This window comes from Mycteria americana, chromosome 23 (assembly GCF_035582795.1).
Source record: "Mycteria americana isolate JAX WOST 10 ecotype Jacksonville Zoo and Gardens chromosome 23, USCA_MyAme_1.0, whole genome shotgun sequence".
Classification (NCBI taxonomy): domain Eukaryota; kingdom Metazoa; phylum Chordata; class Aves; order Ciconiiformes; family Ciconiidae; genus Mycteria; species Mycteria americana.
The window spans coordinates 2584043-2602096 of record NC_134387.1 but is presented as its reverse complement, the minus strand read 5'-3'; the positions used below and the strand labels follow the sequence as shown (position 1 = coordinate 2602096).

The window sequence follows — 18054 nt, the reverse complement described above, 5'->3', positions numbered from 1 at the left end:
CCCCAGTTATCCCCTTCCTCCGGGAAAACCTCAGCGCGCGGGGGCTGGATTTGTCCCCTGGGTCCCCTGGCCGTGCACTTGTCGGTGTCCCCACCGTACGCCCCGAGCCCTGGGGACCTGCCGCCGCCTTGCGTCCCAGCCCGGTTCCCTTGGTCCACCGCCAAACATGAGGTCACCGAGGCAAAAGGTTGCCATATATGACATGCTGGGGAAAAAAAAATAAAAAAAAATTAACCCCCAACCCAGCAGAGAGTGGGGAGAAAAAAAAAGGGGGGGTCAGGCAGAGGCAGCAGCCTGTGCCGGCGCTGGGAGAGCCCCGCACGGAGGGAGCACGGCCGTGCCGGGGGGGCTGCATGGAGCCAGCGGCAGGACCCCGTCCCACCCCAGGGTGGGGGGCGGACTGCGCCCAAAGCCACGGAGACAGCCCTGAACCCCGGGCTGGTGCAAACTGCGGGGTGCCCACCCGAGACCCCACTCTGCAGCACCAAGTCGCATCGCTTTTCTATCCCCGGCCTTTGCCCGGGGACGGGCGGGTCGGTTCCAAGCTCCCCGTGCCTGCAGGATCCCCAAACCACCCCGGCCCACAGCACCACAGCCAGCCGGGACGGGAAACCTCGGCACGGCCAGTTTGAAACTGGGACCGCGGCGGCAAAGCCCCAAGCCGGAGCAGGCACGCAGCCTAAAAAGGAAAGGTTCGGCCACCACAGCCAATCCAGCTGCCGGCTCTGCCGGCGCTCGGCGGCCGTGGGGAGGGTGGCCAGCGGCCCCGGGATGCTCGCAGGAACGCCAAGCATCCCCCGGCACAGGCGAGGCTGGCCCGGGCTGGGCTGGACGCAGGATGAGGAGGGGGGCAATCCCCGGTTTGCCGTGGGATTTCAAAACTCCCGGTGCGCAGGCCGGCCCTCGGCACCTCCGTATAAGGGTAACGTTTGCGCTTTAAACCTCTCGGGCTGCCGCCGAGGATGGACAAACGGGCGACGAGAGCGCGGGCAGGGATTTGGGTCTGTTCCCATCGCCGAGGCAGAGATAAGCATCGCTCCCTGCCTGCGGGAAACACCCCCAAAACATGCAACCCACGTTGTTGCAGAAAATAAATCCTTGCTGCAAAGCACGGTTTCTTTACGGTTTAGCTCCTACCAAGTTCAACCCGCCCGTTTTGAGGGATTTTAAGGTACAATGGTCACATCTGGTGCAGCTGGACAGAGGGGGTGGGTTAGTGGGACACAGGGAGCAGCGCCAGGATATCAGCATTCATCCTGACGCACAAACTGATGACTCAGTGACTTTAAGTGAAAAAATGTGATTAAAAAGCTGCCAGCTCAGACAGCAGGGCTGAGCGCGAGGCAGCAGCTGGGCGCTGACATGAGAAACGCCCTTGTGTAGGGCCACGCTGCGAGGTATTCGAAAAATTCTCCACCAGGGTTTATCGGTCACTGGGACGACTTATGAACGAAGCAGTGATTTGCCACCGGCTCCTCTCCCCGGCTGGTGCGCTCTGCTCGATGCTGGGGTCGGCTCCGACCCAAGACCTTCAGCGATGGGGAGTTGAGATAAATTCTTTGTGATATTCACTACCGATTTGAAGGAATCGCTGCTTTGCAAGAGGGGCTTTCACACCTTGTGTCCCTGCGGCGCTCTGGGGGAGCCATCAGGGTGAAGAACAGACTGCTCCCTTCTATGTAGGGCTGGGGGATGAACACCCCTACACCGAGGCTGCAAAACCCAGCCCTGAGCACGGTTTAAATAAATTAGGGCTGAAAGTTAGTTCCCACAGATGCCCTGAAGTCCCCTTGCTTCCCTCCCACTGCCGAGGGGAGCCTGTTTCCAAAACCGACTGCAAAAATGATGGCAGCAGCAGTTTGTCACGCAGGAATGGAGGAGGCGGCTGTCGCAAATAAACACAACCCCTAAATAAATCGATTCCCTCCCCCTTCTCAGCCACGCCGGACCCCTCCAACCCCAGTTAGCTCAAAGAAAACAAGTGGCAAAAGAAACCCAGCCAAGCTAATACAATCCTTCTGTGTTAAACTGTACACCAAAGGATCTTGCATGTAGAAGTACAAGGACATGACATATAGAACACGTATGTATGCGTGCCAGGTGGGAAGGCAACTCCAGCCTTCTTCCCCTCCCTGCACAGCCATGTGCTGATCCTCACAGCATCCTGCCAGAGGATGTGGAGACGGCGTGGATCACGCTCAGCCCTTTGAGGCCAGATGCCTTCCACCTTTCAATACTGCTTCTTCCCGTTTCAGTGCCGGCAGAGGCGAGGGCGGAGGCTCAGCACGGAGAGCGCAGGGAAGGAAAATCGCTGCTTGACGTCCGATGAGAGTAATTCGCAGGAGATCCCTGGCTGGTGTACCGCGTAACGGCGACGTCATGAAGCGCTCGTTTTTGGCAAGGACAGACTTCACGCTGCTTTGAGAAGCGCAGAGGCAATCGGGGGTGCTGATCTTTGAGGATCGAAGCAGCGCGAGCTGCTGGAGTCCCATCTCGGAGAGGAGATGGCCTCGCAGAGCCTTCACATGACAGCACTGCAGCCCCAAGAGACCGAGAGCCTCCTCCACGGTGATACCAGCAGCGAGCCAAACCCAAGCCCTTGCCAGGCAGCCCAAGGGCCGGAGCGAATCCCCCATCCAGACACCCCTCCCTCCCCACTGCTGGAATGAAGCAGCTCGTGCAAAGCAGTGCCGCATCCAGGCACCTTCTCCCCCAAAACGCTGAAATAGGGGTTCCCAAAGGAGGTTGGGCCCCTTTCTTACCTCACCGGGCAAAGACCCGAGTACCGGCAAGCGGGACTCGCTCCAGCTCAGCGGCGATAAGCTCTTGCATGGGGTGAGAGGGGTTAGGAAGGTTTAATCTTGAACTATAGCAACGACTCATCTACCTCAGCCAGCTGCACTGAGACCACAACAACCCAGAGAGAGGCAAAACAAAGCATGGGTTAATTTGGGCAAGTCCCACTTTGGAAAGCACTTGAAGAAGTTTCCACACTTCACGGTTGCAGCAAATCACAGGGATCCCCCCCCCCCAAGAAGCTGTTCAAGCTGTAGATTAGAGTATTAAACAATTACTTCAGTGTTAGTTTCTGTCTTTGAACTTCCAGTTAGCTTTTCCCCACACCTTGAACCTCAGCACCATTTTGCCAGCCCGATGTCAGGCACTGAGGTTTCACGTGCTCCCACTGAGGTCAGGGTAGTGATTTCACCGTGATTATTGGGGGAGGAAGGGGAAGGATCACTGCACGGTAGAAATCATCTGCTACAGGAGGAAAAAAAAAATTCCTTAGATCTAGAAGGAAGGTAGATGGCTTTCTGTAAACGGTTTAAGGCAAGAGGCCTATCGGAGATCCATCAGGACCACGTCTCTCTCGACTACTGACACATGATTGCAGGTCTGGAAGAGAAAGGAAGAGAAAGAGGGGACAGAGGGTTATTCAAATGTTCCCACAGCTCAGGTGAGTCTCCTCTACCTCCTGAGACAACCTGCACCCAGCGTCTTCGCAGAACAGCCCTCTCGGACCAGGAACTGGTGCCTTGCCCAGTGCCACACAGAGACCATAGCAGGACACAAATACGAATCTCTCTCTCTCAAATTCAAGCCTTTGCTGCTGCCTTGACCTGTTTCTGCAGAGAAGTGCTCTGCATTGCACCTCCAACACATGCTAACAAGTTAGAAAGCTTTTGCATCTTAACTCTAGGAAGAGACAAGCCCCTGCCAGGCTGACCCTCCCGTCCTGGGCCACAGCCTAGCACCTCGACACAGATATAAATTCAAGTGAAGTGTCCAATATGCTGACTCACGGTCCTACAGCCCCCACTGCTTCCTGGGGTGACTTACAGTGAAGAGAGGGGGATCTTTGGAGTGTGGGTGGAATCCTTTCTGCCGGCAGGAAGAGATCTCCTCCAGGCCATGCTCTGTCAGCTTGAAAAACCCCGTCCTAGAGCAAATAAACACAAGCTCTGTGTAGCTCAAGCCTCTGCAAATAGAAGCACCTCCTTCTGTGTCTGAAGGAGCACACTTGAGTGTGCTCCTCTCGAGCAAGAGCAGAGATGCATGCTGTGGGATGCTCCTCTGCCCGGGACGCTCCTCTCCCCAGTTCTAGGGCTGCAGACCGGTCTCCTTTCACGAGTGGGCAACCACAGCCCAGATACGACCCCCCTGAACCAGCTCAGAAGAGCTGTCGAGTCACACATGCTCTTCCAGCCTCTTTTGGCAAAACTTTCGTTGTCTGACTTGACTTCATTCCACACCAGGAATCTGATAGAGGAATGGTCCTGGTAAACAGCCCTTCGATACCTTCTGAAGAGGCCAGACCTCCTGCCCAACCTTTTGGTTGGGCAGCACAGGTGGAGGGAAAGGCCTTACCTACCCCACGTCCGTACTTACTCCTGGTATTTTGGAGAACACACAATAGCAATGGACTCTGGCAACATCATCTGGTAGGAGCAGTGCGTGTGCAGGTCAACGCTGGAGAGGAAGGCTGTCTGCGTGGGGTGAGTCTGAAACACAAGGCAACATAAAAGAGAGGAAGTTACAGCAGGGTCGGAGGAGTAGTCCAAAGGGACTGCGTCTGCCAAGAGAAGGTTGTAACAGAGAAGAGACACGGCTCCTTGGATGGCACAGAGGACATGCTTGCACACTGAAAATGGTTTTGGATCATCCCAAAACATCTGCTCCTCTTTTCCGTTTGGAGTAAGTACAGGAGGAGCTCTACATTTCTGGCCATATCCCACGGAAAGTCACACTTTAAGGCACAACACTGTCCTTGCTTTCATGCATGCCTCCCTGCAGGGCACTTCACACGTTTCTGACGTGCAGCTACCCCTGGGGCACAGCATCACCAGGCACGTAACATACTGCCAAGGCACTTCAAGATATCGCATTCGACCAAGAAAGCTGTGGGTTGTACGATCACAGACAACCACCACCTTACCCAACTCTGGCTGACAGATAGATTTCACAGCCTAACTCCTGCTGAAAGGTCTTTCCCCTTTTGCTGTTCGGTTTTTGTCGCCAAGACCAGCAGAAAGGTCAAAGGGATTCTTGAGGGTCCCTGGATATTGCAGGGCCGTCACTGAAGAGTTAAGACCAAAAGCAGACACCCTGCACATATCAGGCACACGCAGCAGGCATTTATTTGTCAAAGCCTACGAGGCAGCTGCTGCTTTCGAGAGATTACTCAGCAGCACCAAACATTTTGCTTGGCACCGATCCGACTGCCAAAGGCTCCGCGGGGACAGGCGGCAGGGCAGCGCTGAAGCCAGCGGAGGAATCTGGAACTGGCACATCCCGCGGCAGAGCAGCACACAGCTGTCTGCGAAAAGCAGCGCTACTACAGGGACGCATCACGGGAGCGGCTCTGCGCTGACAGCAGGAGCTCGGGATGCCCCGGCAGTGCCTCTGGAGTCAGCTTTTAGTTGGATGAAGCATGAGCTTCATGCCCAATAGCCCACTCTCAAAGGACCTGATGCTTTAGAAAGGGACCCAAACTTAAAACAGGCCTGGATTTCTCCAGCAGTGTGAGTAGCGACTGAGACTGCACTAAAGGGAGAAATCCAACTGGAGGATGCTGCCTGCTCCATGCCATCTCCAGTAAATTCTCCTCCGCCAGCCCCGCTCCACTCACCCCTTCCCCTCCTGGCTGAATGCAAGGTCAGTTGGGAAGCGAAACAGGAACGAGACTCACATGGATCCAGCCTAGCGTAACAAGGCCGTGCTGATCCTGGATCACAAAGAGCTCCTCCTCATTCTCCGTGTTGCAATAATCGGGGCCTCCGTACTGCTTGGGAACGATGACGTGGGTTATCGTGAACTCGTTCCTCATCTGCAAGGCAGCACAGGGAGGCTGTTACCCACCGACACCCCCCAAGCAGGAAACGCTGCTGCCGCCCACTGGTGCAAAGGTAATTTCCTAAGCTTTGGGAACACGGTACTTCTGCATTCATCACTCGGGGGCCCAGCCAGGGGAAGAGCAGCTCTGGAAATAAGCCCACGGATGCATCTACCGTCCATTTACAGGTCACAGAAATGGTAACTGCAAATTACTGACAAAGAAGTCGCAGGATTTTCTGGGTCTGAGCATGACCCACAGCTTTCTATTTCATTTCCCCTGCCGTGCAGAGCACCCACAAGAGCTCAGAGAGGTTCTGGACACCCACCGAAGTGAATCTCTCCACTCACTAGGAGATGATGTCTCATAATTAAATAATCACCAAGTGTCTGGAAGAAGCTGGGTTGCAAAAAGTTGCTACATCAAACAACTGCATTTCTGCAAGCAAAGCAGCCCCAAGTGACTCGGGGGAGACAGGCTGGAGCTGCCAATGGAAACCTGTGCACGCAAACTCTTTGGGGGAGAACTAACTGTCTCCAGTCGATGTTTGCACAGCCTTGTCTTGGTGAGGGTCCCAGTTCACAGCTGGGACACCTCAGTCCTGCTGGTACCAAAAGGACAAGCCACCGGAGCTGCCTCTCACCGGCAACGTGGCAGTGCTTGAAGCAGGTACCCAGTAGAGAGTCTTCAACAGGAGAGAGGAAGCCGAATACCCATTGGGACTCAGCACCTCATTCAGTGCGAGGAAATCCTAACGTAAAAGGGAGGAAAAGGAGAGGCGGATCATCCCTTACACTCACATGAAGCCCTAGTCATCAGTGAAACTGCACTACAGCCTTCCGTGGCAAATATCGGGGCCCTCTAGCCATTTTCAAAGCTATCGCACACCTTGACAAAAGGCCTCTGCGCCACTTCCAGGGTCTTAATTAGGATTACCACCTTACCAGCTTACCGCAGAGGATCCCACACGTCTCCACACCCCGGATCGTGTTGGCATCAGCCAGCTGGAGGAATTTCTGGCAGAGCTCCCTAGGGACGATGACCTGGCGAAGGACATCCATACTTGCATCTGCGGGGAGAATGGGAGCACAATGAGTAATGACAGTCGGGGGACGCTGGAGAAATGTTCCCTCAGGTCAGTATCTGAAGGGACTAGACTGAGAAAATTCAGCCTGGAAACATGAATTGCTCTAATGTCTACCCTTCCAACAGCAATCACAGATAAATGAAGTCACTGTGACACTTCATAAAGGACACTCACTACCTCTTTCAAAATAGAGACACGTAGAGAGAAAAAGACTTTTAGCAGTGTGTCAAAGCCCAAGTATTTTGTTAAAGAAAATGAAACCACGAACACAAAATGTCATTTAAAGTAAGATGTGTCACTGGGCAAGAACCAGTCATTTGGAAGTGTCCGAATCAGTATTTTGGAGCCATATTTCACAGAAGAGGAGAATTTGGTCAGCCTAGCCAGGAACTCAACCCCAATCTCCAACAAGTATTTGGATCTAGGAAAGCCAAATAGGCTGTAGACTCTAGATCAGCAGAGAGACGGGGCTGGAGAAGTACGGGGGGCCGATTCCCACAAGGAGACAGTTCTCCCCAGCCCTGCAAACCTTTACTGGACAATGGGGAGAACATCCAGTGACTTGGAAGGCCAAAACCCCAGAAGGGATGGAGCCACGAGCAGATGACTCCATCAAGAGCCTCCCAGACAAATCAGCTCCTCTGCTGCATTTGGCTCAGCCCCAGCAAGGGATAAGGGTGCACTGAGAGGTACTAACTGTTTTCCGTGCTCCCCAAAGCACTAGGTTTCAAAGATCGGTCCACAACAGGAGGTTTGGATGAGACAGTCCCCACTGACAGACTTGCAGGGTGAACTGGAGAGATGGGAACCTTTGGGATTAAATCAGTCGGGGGCTTTTCCACGCCAGGGATGAGGGGTCCATCCAGAGACTCGGGACTTGGCTCTGGCTTTCCAAATTCCTGCACTATCCTTAGACGTTCCTTCTCCAGCTCCTGTCGTCGAATCATCTCCTCGAAGGCATGAAACTGCTCTTGCTCTGCCTGCTGCTGCTTCATCAGGGCTACCCGATTTCTCTCCTCTTCCAGCTGCTGCTGCAAGGCCAAATTGCGTGCAAATTCCTCTTCCTCCTCCTTCTGCAGGGAAAAATACGCCAAGGGACATCAGCAGACAAGGGAACACTAGTCTGAGGCAGAAAACAAAGCCTATGCGCTGCAGACCCTCAGCAATCCCAGACTGCTTCTAAAGGGTCTGCAAAAGGTAACCAGCAAACAGCACTCCCTGCACGGAAGCTTCAGCTTGCAAAACAGAGATCTGCACTTCCATCAAGAGAGCCAGCTAGATCAGGGCAGTAAAACCTTACCCTCCCTCTTCCACAGAAATATAATTCCAGGTTGATTTCCCTCTATCCTATCTCTAAAATTGCACTTGTCTGCAGCAAAACTGACCGTGGAGTTTTCTGCTTTGCCCACAGAACCCTAGATCCTTGCCCACGCTGCTACCACCTGCCTGCTGAGTTTCTGGATCATAAGACCTAGACCTCACAACTGGGACAAAGAGAAAAAACAACCAAACAACAGTCCCAGCTCAGACTGCCTCCAGGATGCAGGGACGCCTATGACAGATTGGCAGCAATCTACGTAACGGCAGCAGAGACATGACTGGGACAGCCCTGTGCTGCAGGTGACAAGGCTGGACCCTGCAAGCTGGGTCTACCCAGACGTCACATTTCAGAGCACCCAAGGAGCCCTGGAGACCTGCCCTCTTCCAAACCCTTTGTGGCTGAGGGTCTTCTGGGGAGCACAAGCCTCCAGTCTCCTCTCACTCACCTTCTGCTCCTCGTACTTAGCATAGTCCTTGGCGTACCTCTTTAATAGCTCCTTCTTGAGCTCTTCAGCTCTGGGGAAGGCTACTTCTTTCAGTTTCTGAAGGGAGGAAACAGAGTCATAAGAGTGATAGCCCCAAGGCAAGAAAAACAAGACCTGAACAGATGCAAGAATCAACAGACATGTAGCACCCAGAGATTATAAACCATCCGCTTGTTCACGAGGCAGGAAGGGCTGAGCAGCTCCACCACCACGTGCGGACAGGCTACAGACAGGCGCATTGTAGCCGGGTGGCACAGACAGCACTGCCAACAACACTGAGCAAGAGCTTAGGCAGCACTGTCCTTTGCTCTTCTGGTCAATGTTGAACAGAGGAGCGGTAGCTTCTTGTGGCTGTGAGCAACCTCCAAGGATCCCCTGGCAAATCCCTTGAGGACCATCACATTGAGCATCCAGCCACCATGGAAAAGCCACGTGGTCTTTAAAAAGCAGGGAGTTTAACAGGAAAGAAAGGACTCAACAGAAAGTAAATTCAGATTAGCAAATGTGACACCCATCTTCAAGGAGGGCCAGAAGGAGGACCCGGGGAACTACAGGCCTGTCAGCATGACCTTGGTACCGGGGAAGCTGATGGAGCAGATCATCCTGAGTGCTATCACACGGCATGTAGAGGATAACCAAGGGATTAAGCCCAGCCAGCATGGGTTCAGGAAAGGAAGGTCCTGCTTGACCAACCTGATCTCCTTCTACGACAAGGTGACCCGCCTAGTGGATGAGGGAAAGGCTGTGGATGTTGTCTACCTAGACTTCAGTAAAGCCTTTGACACGGTTTCCCACAGCATTCTCCTGGAGAAACTGGCTGCTCATGGCTTGGACGGGTGTACTCTTCGCTGGGTAAAGAACTGGCTGGACGGCCGGGCCCAAAGAGTGGTGGGGAATGGAGTTTACTCCAGTTGGCGGCTGGTGACAAGCGGTGTTCCCCAGGGCTCTGTGTTGGGGCCAGTCCTGTTTAATATCTTTATCAATGATCTGGATGAAGGGATCGAGTGCACCCTCAGTCAGTTTGCAGATGACACCAAGTTATGTGGGAGCGTTGATCTGCTTGAGGGTAGGAAGGCTCTGCAGAGGGACCTGGACAGGCTGGATCGATGGGCCGAGGTCAATTGTATGAGGTTCAACAAGGCCAAGTGCAAGGTCCTGCACTTGGGCCACAGCAACCCCATGCAACGCTACAGGCTTGGGGAAGAGTGGCTGGAAAGCTGCTGGGTGGAAAAGGACCTGGGGGTGCTGGTTGACAGCTGGCTGAATATGAGCCAGCAGTGTGCCCAGGTGGCCAAGAAAGCCAATGGCATCCTGGCTTGTATCAAAAATAGCGTGGCCAGCAGGACTAGGGCAGTGATCGTGCCCCTGTACTCGGCACTGGTGAGGCCGCACCTCGAATGCTGTGTTCAGTGTTGGGCCCCTCACTCCAAGAGAGACATTGAGGGGCTGGAGCGTGTCCAGAGAAGGGCAACGGAGCTGGGGAAGGGTCTGGAGCACAAGGCTGATGGGGAGCAGCTGAGGGACCTGGGGTTCTTCAGCCTGGAGAAAAGGAGGCTGAGGGGAGACCTCATCGCTCTCTACAACTGCCTGAAAGGAGGCTGTAGAGAGGTGGGGTCGGTCTCTTCTCCCAGGTAACAAGTGACAGGACGAGAGGAAATGGCCTCAAGTTGCGCCAGGGGAGGTTTAGACTGGATATTAGGAAATTTTACTTCATTGAAAGGGTTGTCCAGCATTGGAACAGGCTGCCCAGGGCAGTGGTTGAGTCGCCATCCCTGGAGGTGTTTAAAAGCTGTTTGGATGAGGTGCTCAGGGACATGGTGTAGTGGCGGTCTTGGTAGTGTTAGGTTTACGGTTGGACTCGATGATCTTAAAGGTCTTTTCCAACCTATACGATTCTGTGATTCTGTAAATTCAACAACCACAGCCAGCCCAGTGCAAGTACACCAGGGTAAGAAGAACCCAAACCATAACTCCCAAGGGCTCAGGACTACCTGGTCAAGCCAAGGCTTCTCAGCGTTTGTGTGGATCACTCATCCCAGAGCCATGAAAACCCAAGACCGATGACCCCAAAACATTTCCGACAGCAGCCATTAAAGACTTGGCAATGCTACTACTTACTTTCATTGTCTCCCTCTTTTCGGGTATGACAGCAGTTTTGTAATCACGGTGCTGTGGCAGCTTCTCAATGAAGAGCCTGTAAACACAGGAGAGAAACTGCATTTCTGAATCGCAGCAGAAGGGGACAAACACAAGACAGTAAGTGGCATTTTGGGGGTATGGATCATTCCCCTCCAGCACTGTCCCCTTGCTCTGCCACCTCCTATGCTCCCCACAATCAGGACAGTCATCTGCCTTTCTGCAGGAAACCCTCCATCATCTAACGGCCTTCTGAGCTCTTCGTGGCACACAGATCTCATTCGGTCCCAGGGGATCACCTCACACGGGAGATTTTTCTTCCACCTGGACTTTGGAGATGATCCTCAGGGATAAATACATTTGGTTTGAACAGAAACATTAATAAGCCGGTCTAAAATATCAAGGATGCTGGCAGCAATTCAGGAAGGTCCTTGGGCACCTGCCTACACCTCTGCGAGCATTCAAGAGGATTACACACAAGCTCAAGGACTTGGCTGACTCAGTGCTCACACCGTCCTTCTGTATGGGGGAACAAACAGTTTGTGCAAGAGACGGGGAAATTAACTCAGACCTTGAAAAGAGAAAACTTGCAGGTAAGCTAAAAGCAAGTTCACGACATCCCCAGCTGCTGCATCGGGAGCCTTCTGGCTCTCTGGCCTGACCAGCCCAGAAGGTCAGGGCAATATTTCAGGCAGCAGGGCTATTTCTGTGCAGACTTCTGGGAGGGAAATCAAGACTGAGCTCAACATCACCCCGCTCCCAGCACGACTACGAACACATTAATCTTCGGCTTCTCTACAAACAGGATAAGTCTACCCCCTGCTTCCAGGGAGCTCTGCAGGATGCAGTGATGAAGATGCAGAGAAAGAGTACCACAAGCACTAGAAGAAGGAAAAAAGCCCACAAACATGGGGCAATTCACTCTGGCTCGGCTCTGTGAGGCTCCCCAGCCTTGAGACATCCCTGAGTTATCTCTGCGAACAAGTTCCCCATGGCACACTATCTGACCGCGTGCTCAGGGTGAGCTCACGGAGAGCTTAGCTGGGTCCTTGTCTCCTGCAAGTAGAGCTGTGCTTGCTCTGAGCATCCACAAAGCCTGTGGGCATAACGCAAAAAACCCTGCCCTCCTTTGTGGCTCTTTGCTACACCATTTCAGCATCCAAAGGAGGATGCTCTCCAGCTCCTTTAGAGAGCAGCCTCGTGGCCAGGCACAAGGAATAAGGGTAGGAGCAAACTGTGCCCCAGGGAGCAGCACAAACCAAGCAGAGCCAAGCAGGAAAAACTCAGGGGGGACAGAGTGAGAATGCTCTTCACGCTGAGAAGCCTCTGTGTGTGCAGTAAATAAACCCAGCTGCTGCAAAACCTCAGTCCTCTGGGAAAAGGAAGGACTTTTTGCAACCCCAAATGCTCCTGGTTGCCACAGAGAGCATGAGGATGCTCTCACCAGAGACCGCAGGATCAGCATAACCATGTCACAGCCTGGAGCCACGGAGAAGCCGTTGCTCTATCCGAAACGCCCAGCAAGGTCCCCACTCCCGGCTGGTGGTTGCAAAGTAGGTCACTGTGTCGAGGAGACAAAACAAGGCTGTGATCATTGCCAACAGCTAGCAGATTAAAATGGAAGGGATTAATTAAGAAGGATTAAGAGCAGATGCCGGCCTGGGGAGGACAGAAAAACCAGCAGAGACAGCTGGGTTTCCACAAGTCAGGAAGGGGGGAAAAAAAGTGGGCAGCAGGATGAGAGGAGGACTCAGGCAGCCAGAGGAAAACTCTGGGGCAAGACCAGGCAGTGGCAGGCTGGGGATGGAGGCAGAGGAAGGGCAGGAACGGTTCATGTTTCCTATCAACAGCCCAGCTGAGGCTTGGCAAGACTGAAACCTGCAGCTCCCATCGCCAGGAGTTTTGGGTTTGTTCAATCCTCCGCCTGCTCCCGAGTCCACTATGAACAGCAGCTGTTTGGCACTGAGCAGCCACATCACAGGCTATTTTTAAGCACTGCTACAGCACACACGCCAAGCCGGCATCTCTCGAGTCCCTTGCAACACCCCACACAAACCCCTGGAGCCAACCCTAGCAGCTCACAGCCATGCAGGCAAACCAGGAGCCCAAACACCACAGAAAATTAATGTCTTATTTTTTTCTTTCTTATTTGGCTCTAGCAAAAATCAAACCTAGTGTGCCTGATGGCGATTCAAGGACAACATCCACTCAGATCAACGCAGAAGAAGCTGTTCAAGAAGACAAGCAAGCAGATGTCTTACAAGGTGACAAGATGCCCCCCATGAGGAGGGCTAGGCAACAAACTTCATTTCTGCATGGGAAATAGAGGTGCTGTGCAGCCAAACGACCTGCACGAGATCGAACAGTGGCCAGAAGCCAAGCAGGAACCTGGCTGCCTCAATGGGAATCTCAGTGCGGATCTGTCTCGAGATTACCCCATGTCTAGACAAGATTGCCTCAAAACCAATGGCTCTCCAAATCAGGCACCACAACACAGATCTCATCGTATAATTCAGGCCTTGAGATCAACCTTTGGGAGTGCTGTATAGAGAAATAAAGAGAAATCCAGCCTCCTAAAGCCACACAGACCACACCTCGCTCCCAAGGACGATGTGCTCACTCCCACCAAACACACCAAGCTAAGAGCGTCCCTCATGTAGTTCTCAGGGCTGGAGTCCTTCCCTTCCCAAAGGCACAGCCTGATGGGGAAAGCACCATACACTCCGGCAGGGAGCTGGGCTCTGAGAAAGGGCAGCGGACAGCCACAGCACTGACTGCAGATGTGGGCTGAAGCACTGGGGGAAGAATTCGGATCCCGTTTCTAGAAAGGGGAGAGCAGAGCAAGTCCTGTGAGAGGCTCCAATTACCAGCGCCTCGCTCTTGCCTTTTGGATCACGCCCCTGGGAAAGGACATCTAGAAAACACTTCATCAAGCCTACTGCTTGAGCTACAGCTTCACATCTTCGTTTAAAGAAATGAGACGGTGACATTAAGTTCATATCTTCGGACAATCCAGGGCAGAAGCTCATATTCATCAGCACTGGAGAAATCACACCACTGAGGGAGAGTTTTTACACCTTCCCGGCAGCCCAGCAGCCAGGCTAACGTAAATGCCACGAGCGTTTGAAAACTGCTGGAGAGAAAACACGCTAGCACCTATCATTGCTATAATGAAACAGCGAAGGTGCTTTTAGTTCATTTGTTTAGTTAAAGAGTTTCTCCTTCGGCCTCAGCTACATAACCAGCCTGGAAAGCTTCCCGAGGGCTTTACACTTCCCAGCTCCCTGTACAGCCTCCCAGGGCACTCGCTACAATGCCCATAAAAGCTCAGGAAGTGCAAGGCGGGAAGAAAAGCTAATCAGAGAAAAATGTGTTGGATTTAAGGGGCAGAAATCCTGCGCACAGGGGCAGGGAGAGAAGATGCCCACGGAGATGCCAACCACATTCTGGATAAGCGGGTAACGTGGGCATAGCAGAGACCATATCAGAGTGGCACTGGGCGAAAGGGGGAGGGACGGGCTTTTGGCCAAAAAGCCTATGGGAACAGGACACTCCATGCCATTGGGATATTTTCTGACGATCACAGTTTTCAGCCCTTTAAACACCGACAGGCATAGCTACACAGAGGTGCACGTTTGCTCTGCTTGTATTCCGGGCTGCTCAGACACAATCCAGACCCGACACCACGTCACCGCGTTAGCACGGCATACGCTCCGGCTCGGCAGTGGGGTTTCGGACCCAAGATGGCTCGTTTCTGGCCATGATGTGCTGTGGACATGATGGCAAGAATATGTGGCTCTGCACTTGTCTACACAGACAGCCCCTACAGCTGGAGACCCAGCAGCTGAAACCCCGAACAGGGTCTTGGCTGAGTTTATATATGATCTGGGGCGTTCTAGAAGGGTGCTCAGTACCCAAGAACCTCACCAGTTGATTTGGATCAGGTTCTTTGGACTCAGAACTCTTCCCCACGTCCCTCCTGAGAAGGGCTTGAGTGTATGCGTGCGTGTTTGGCGGGGGCGGATTATATTCTTTCTGAGATATAAAACTAAACCTACAACTGGTCCCTGTGCCTGAAGAAGGAACTCGCTGCCTGCTCTAAAAGGCTGTAGTAACTTAAGTGTAAAACAGGCTTCTCCTCCAAAGCTGGTTTATTAGAGAAACCGCCAACCAGCCTAGATCCTTTCCAGGTAGATACTTGATACGGAGATCCTTGACCTTGCCAATCCGTATGATGTCACAGCCAACCTAGCGACAATCGAGGCCAATCTAGTCACTCTGCAGTGATAAAACACCAGGAAACTTCAACATACAGGGAGCCAAAACCTCCCTCCTGCTGACAGGAGTCTCCACTAGCAAAGGGACAGAGGAATAGGCGATCAGCCTGGTTTCAGAGGGAACTTTCACAAACCTCCTGCAAAGAGGTGAGCGGCATTTGTGGGCTTGCACCTCACACCTTTACGACATCTCCTGGTCAGTCTAACCAGCTGTATCCTCACTTCTGCGGTAACCGAAATTCAAAAGGAGCAGAGCTCTGGACAGAACCCAGTTCTTCCAGCTCAGCAAGGCCTCACAGTGTTTAGACACGCTCAAAATACGCAACACCAAACCCACAACCCCTTGTATCGACAGGGGGTTACTTGCAAATGAAGCAACGCTGCTCTTACGTGATGTATTTGTTGTACAAAATAAAGGCATGCTCGATATTGCCTTCCTCCGAGTAAATGGTCGCCATGCGGAGCATTTCCACTCCGGAGCGGTAGTAGCGTCGTGGCGGGACATCCTCGTTCACTTCCACAGCACTTCCCACCTGGATCAGTCTTCGGACTCGCTCCTCCGGCGGGAGGCTGATGTTGGCGTGGTCAGGCATAACAACACACATCAAAGCTGCCGCGAGGCTGACGAACTCTGTGGTGGGAGGAAAGTCAAGTGCATCAAAACCAGCGTAAACCAGGCAACTCATCCAGTTTCCTCAGGACTGTCTTTCCCCGATAGAAATCATCCCCCCTCAGCAGAAAAGCGTTTAATACATGGGCCAAGTTAGGTCCTGAGGGGAGAATCTGGGAGAAGCCCAGCTCTTTTTGGGCACAATGCTTGGATATTTACCTTTACGACCTGAAAGGCAGCGACAAATTCAAGATCAGTCCTTGGTAATTGATTTCAAGCTAGAGTTTGACGCATCCAAATCCTACCCAAAGTAATGCTTCCTTCCCAATTGTCTCTCCACACAACAAAACTAGTGCCAGTCACTAGTCTGGGGGGAGATGACCAAAGCATTTCATTCAGACTCGAGCAGAAGTGGCTTTACACAGGGTTTCAACACTGCAGCATTCACCATTTTGCTTACACAGCAGTGAGACGAGGACGGAGCTGAAGGCTATCCTTCCAGCCGCTGCTGCTCAGCAGATCCGTCCCTACCCAACAAGCTTGATCCCAAATTGCTCTCGCCCAGGCACAGTCGCAATCCCTCTTCTCCCTCGTGCTGCGGGAGGCACACCCGTCACCCCAGGAATGCACCTCGACCTGATCTGTGCGTCTGCCTCCTGCTTGGCTCCGACAAACCCCTTCTCACCCACAGCCCCATGGCACAAGCCAATAAATTCGAAGCTGAGGAAGCGCCAAGACTGTTTGAGGGGCAGCGAGCCCAGAAATCCTCCGCGATGCTCTTCCTCCTACACCAAAAGCAGTTTCCCCCTGGAAAAGCCACCCCAGACCAGCATAAGGGTTAAACTCCCCATGAAATCACAGCGCTGAATCCAGAGCGCCTCGCAAGCCTTCCAGCAATGTGACTGCCACACACACAACATTGTGATTTACTGCGGCTTCTTCCTAAATGGGGAAAGGTCCTGAGCTGAGCTAAGCACCGCCTGAGGATCCCAACCGGCAGAGGAGTTGCCTTTCTGGGGTTACCTCAGAGCAGAAGCCCCTTTTTAAGGCAGGCAGGCCCACGTTTCTCAGCCCGCAGCCTGGAGGGGCCTCCACAGGCCTCTTGCCCTAAATAAGGGCTGTGGGATTCGGTCCTGCCAGAGCCTGCCGTCCCAAAGAGCTCATTTATGGGGTGCGACAGAGCCACAGCTCAGAGCGGGCTTCAGCTTCTCCTCCTTGCTGGTGCTTCTGCCGGGAGGGGTAGGTTCAGTTGCTCCCCCCAAGCCAGAGCTCTCAGTCACCTCCCCAAACCAGAGCCCCCCTGCCAAGCCCCACACTCCTTCTTCCCCAAGAAAGAACAGACACCACTCACACATCGTAACTCCTGGTGCCCCAAACCCCGAGCTCCCCCTCTAATTCCCACAGCACCTCACAAGATAAACAAAGTAACCAAAAGTGCCCAAACCACCCCCCCTCCAGCTGCTAGCCCCCAAACTATAGACCCCCCCAGCCACTGCCCACCAAGAGGGAGGAAGACACCCCCCTCCCCCAAATCAGAGGCCTCCAGAACTCCCACAGCCCTTCCCCTGCAAGGGAGAGCAGAGGAGCCCCCCAGGACTGCCTGTCCCTCCCAGAAGAGCCTGCCCCTGCCTTTCTCCTCTAAAAAAGAGTAGGGGATCCCCCAACCAAAGCCCCCACGGACTCCCAGCCCCTCACAATAGAGCAAGAGGCGCCCCAAACCGGATGTTCCTTCCTAAGGGGAAAGATACCCGCAGCCAGAGCCCCCCTGACCGGAGCCCCACGAAGGGAACCCCGAGACGAGACGCAACCCCCCTCCCCAACCGGAGCCCGCCCGGCCCGGCCCCCCCGGGACGACCCCGACCGGCGCCCCAAACCAGACCCTGGCCCCTCAAGCGAGGAAGGAGCCGCCCGCAGCCCCAGTGCCCGGGTCCGGCCCTGACCTGCCGCCGCCACCCGCCGCCTCCCCTCAGCGCTTCCGGGTTGTCGCCGAAACGCCGACAGCACCTCCCCCCCTCGCTTTCATCAGCCAATCAGGAGCCGCCGCAACATCCGGGCACGCCGCAGCCACCTCCCACTTCCGCCCGGCCGAGGGGCCACTCCCCTTCCCTCAGCCGCATGACGCCAGAAACCGGCCCTGAGCCTTAAAGGGGCACCACCCCGAAAACACCCGTTCTCACCCCAAAATGGCCCGGTCGCGAGGCCCAGAGCCCACCGCCCAACAACCCCGCGCTCGGGTGAAAGCCGAAGCGCGTGAAATCCTGCAGGCTCGTCAGGCCCATCCAGGGGGAAATAACCGCTCCCCCAGC

The 18054-nt window shown here is 53.9% G+C and overlaps 1 protein-coding gene across 3 annotated transcripts; it reads right to left on the bottom strand.

The window, feature by feature from the left end:
• Positions 1 to 2000: 2000 nt before the first annotated feature.
• Positions 2001 to 17806, bottom strand: STAMBP (STAM binding protein). Of its 3 annotated transcripts, none has more exons than XM_075523807.1 (10): positions 17689 to 17806; positions 15529 to 15769; positions 10844 to 10919; positions 8687 to 8782; positions 7618 to 7993; positions 6778 to 6902; positions 5690 to 5827; positions 4390 to 4502; positions 3841 to 3940; positions 2001 to 3396 (listed from the first exon to the last, which is right to left on the bottom strand). In XM_075523807.1, exons 2-10 carry the CDS (start codon positions 15741 to 15743, stop codon positions 3340 to 3342), a joined length of 1296 nt encoding a protein of 431 aa, XP_075379922.1. In that variant the 5' UTR covers positions 15744 to 15769; positions 17689 to 17806; the 3' UTR covers positions 2001 to 3339. The 3 variants fall into 3 exon arrangements, with proteins under 3 accessions (XP_075379922.1, XP_075379923.1, XP_075379921.1); XM_075523808.1 differs by lacking the exon at positions 17689 to 17806 and adding an exon at positions 15968 to 16988; XM_075523806.1 differs by lacking the exon at positions 17689 to 17806 and having other exon boundaries at positions 15529 to 15937.
• Positions 17807 to 18054: the final 248 nt, after the last annotated feature.

What these genes read in the sequence shown, in the direction of transcription:
- STAMBP (XM_075523806.1), bottom strand. Translation starts at nt 15,824, where the DNA reads ATGAGTTGCCTGGTTTACGCTGGTTTTGATGCACTTGACTTTCCTCCC. An exon ending in TTGTACAACAAATACATCAC is followed by an intron (nt 10,920 to 15,528) that starts GTAAGAGCAGCG and finishes CTGTGTTTACAG; the next exon opens with GCTCTTCATTGAGAAGCTGC. An exon ending in TTACGCTAGGCTGGATCCAT is followed by an intron (nt 4,503 to 5,689) that starts GTGAGTCTCGTT and finishes CTTGTGTTTCAG; the next exon opens with ACTCACCCCACGCAGACAGC.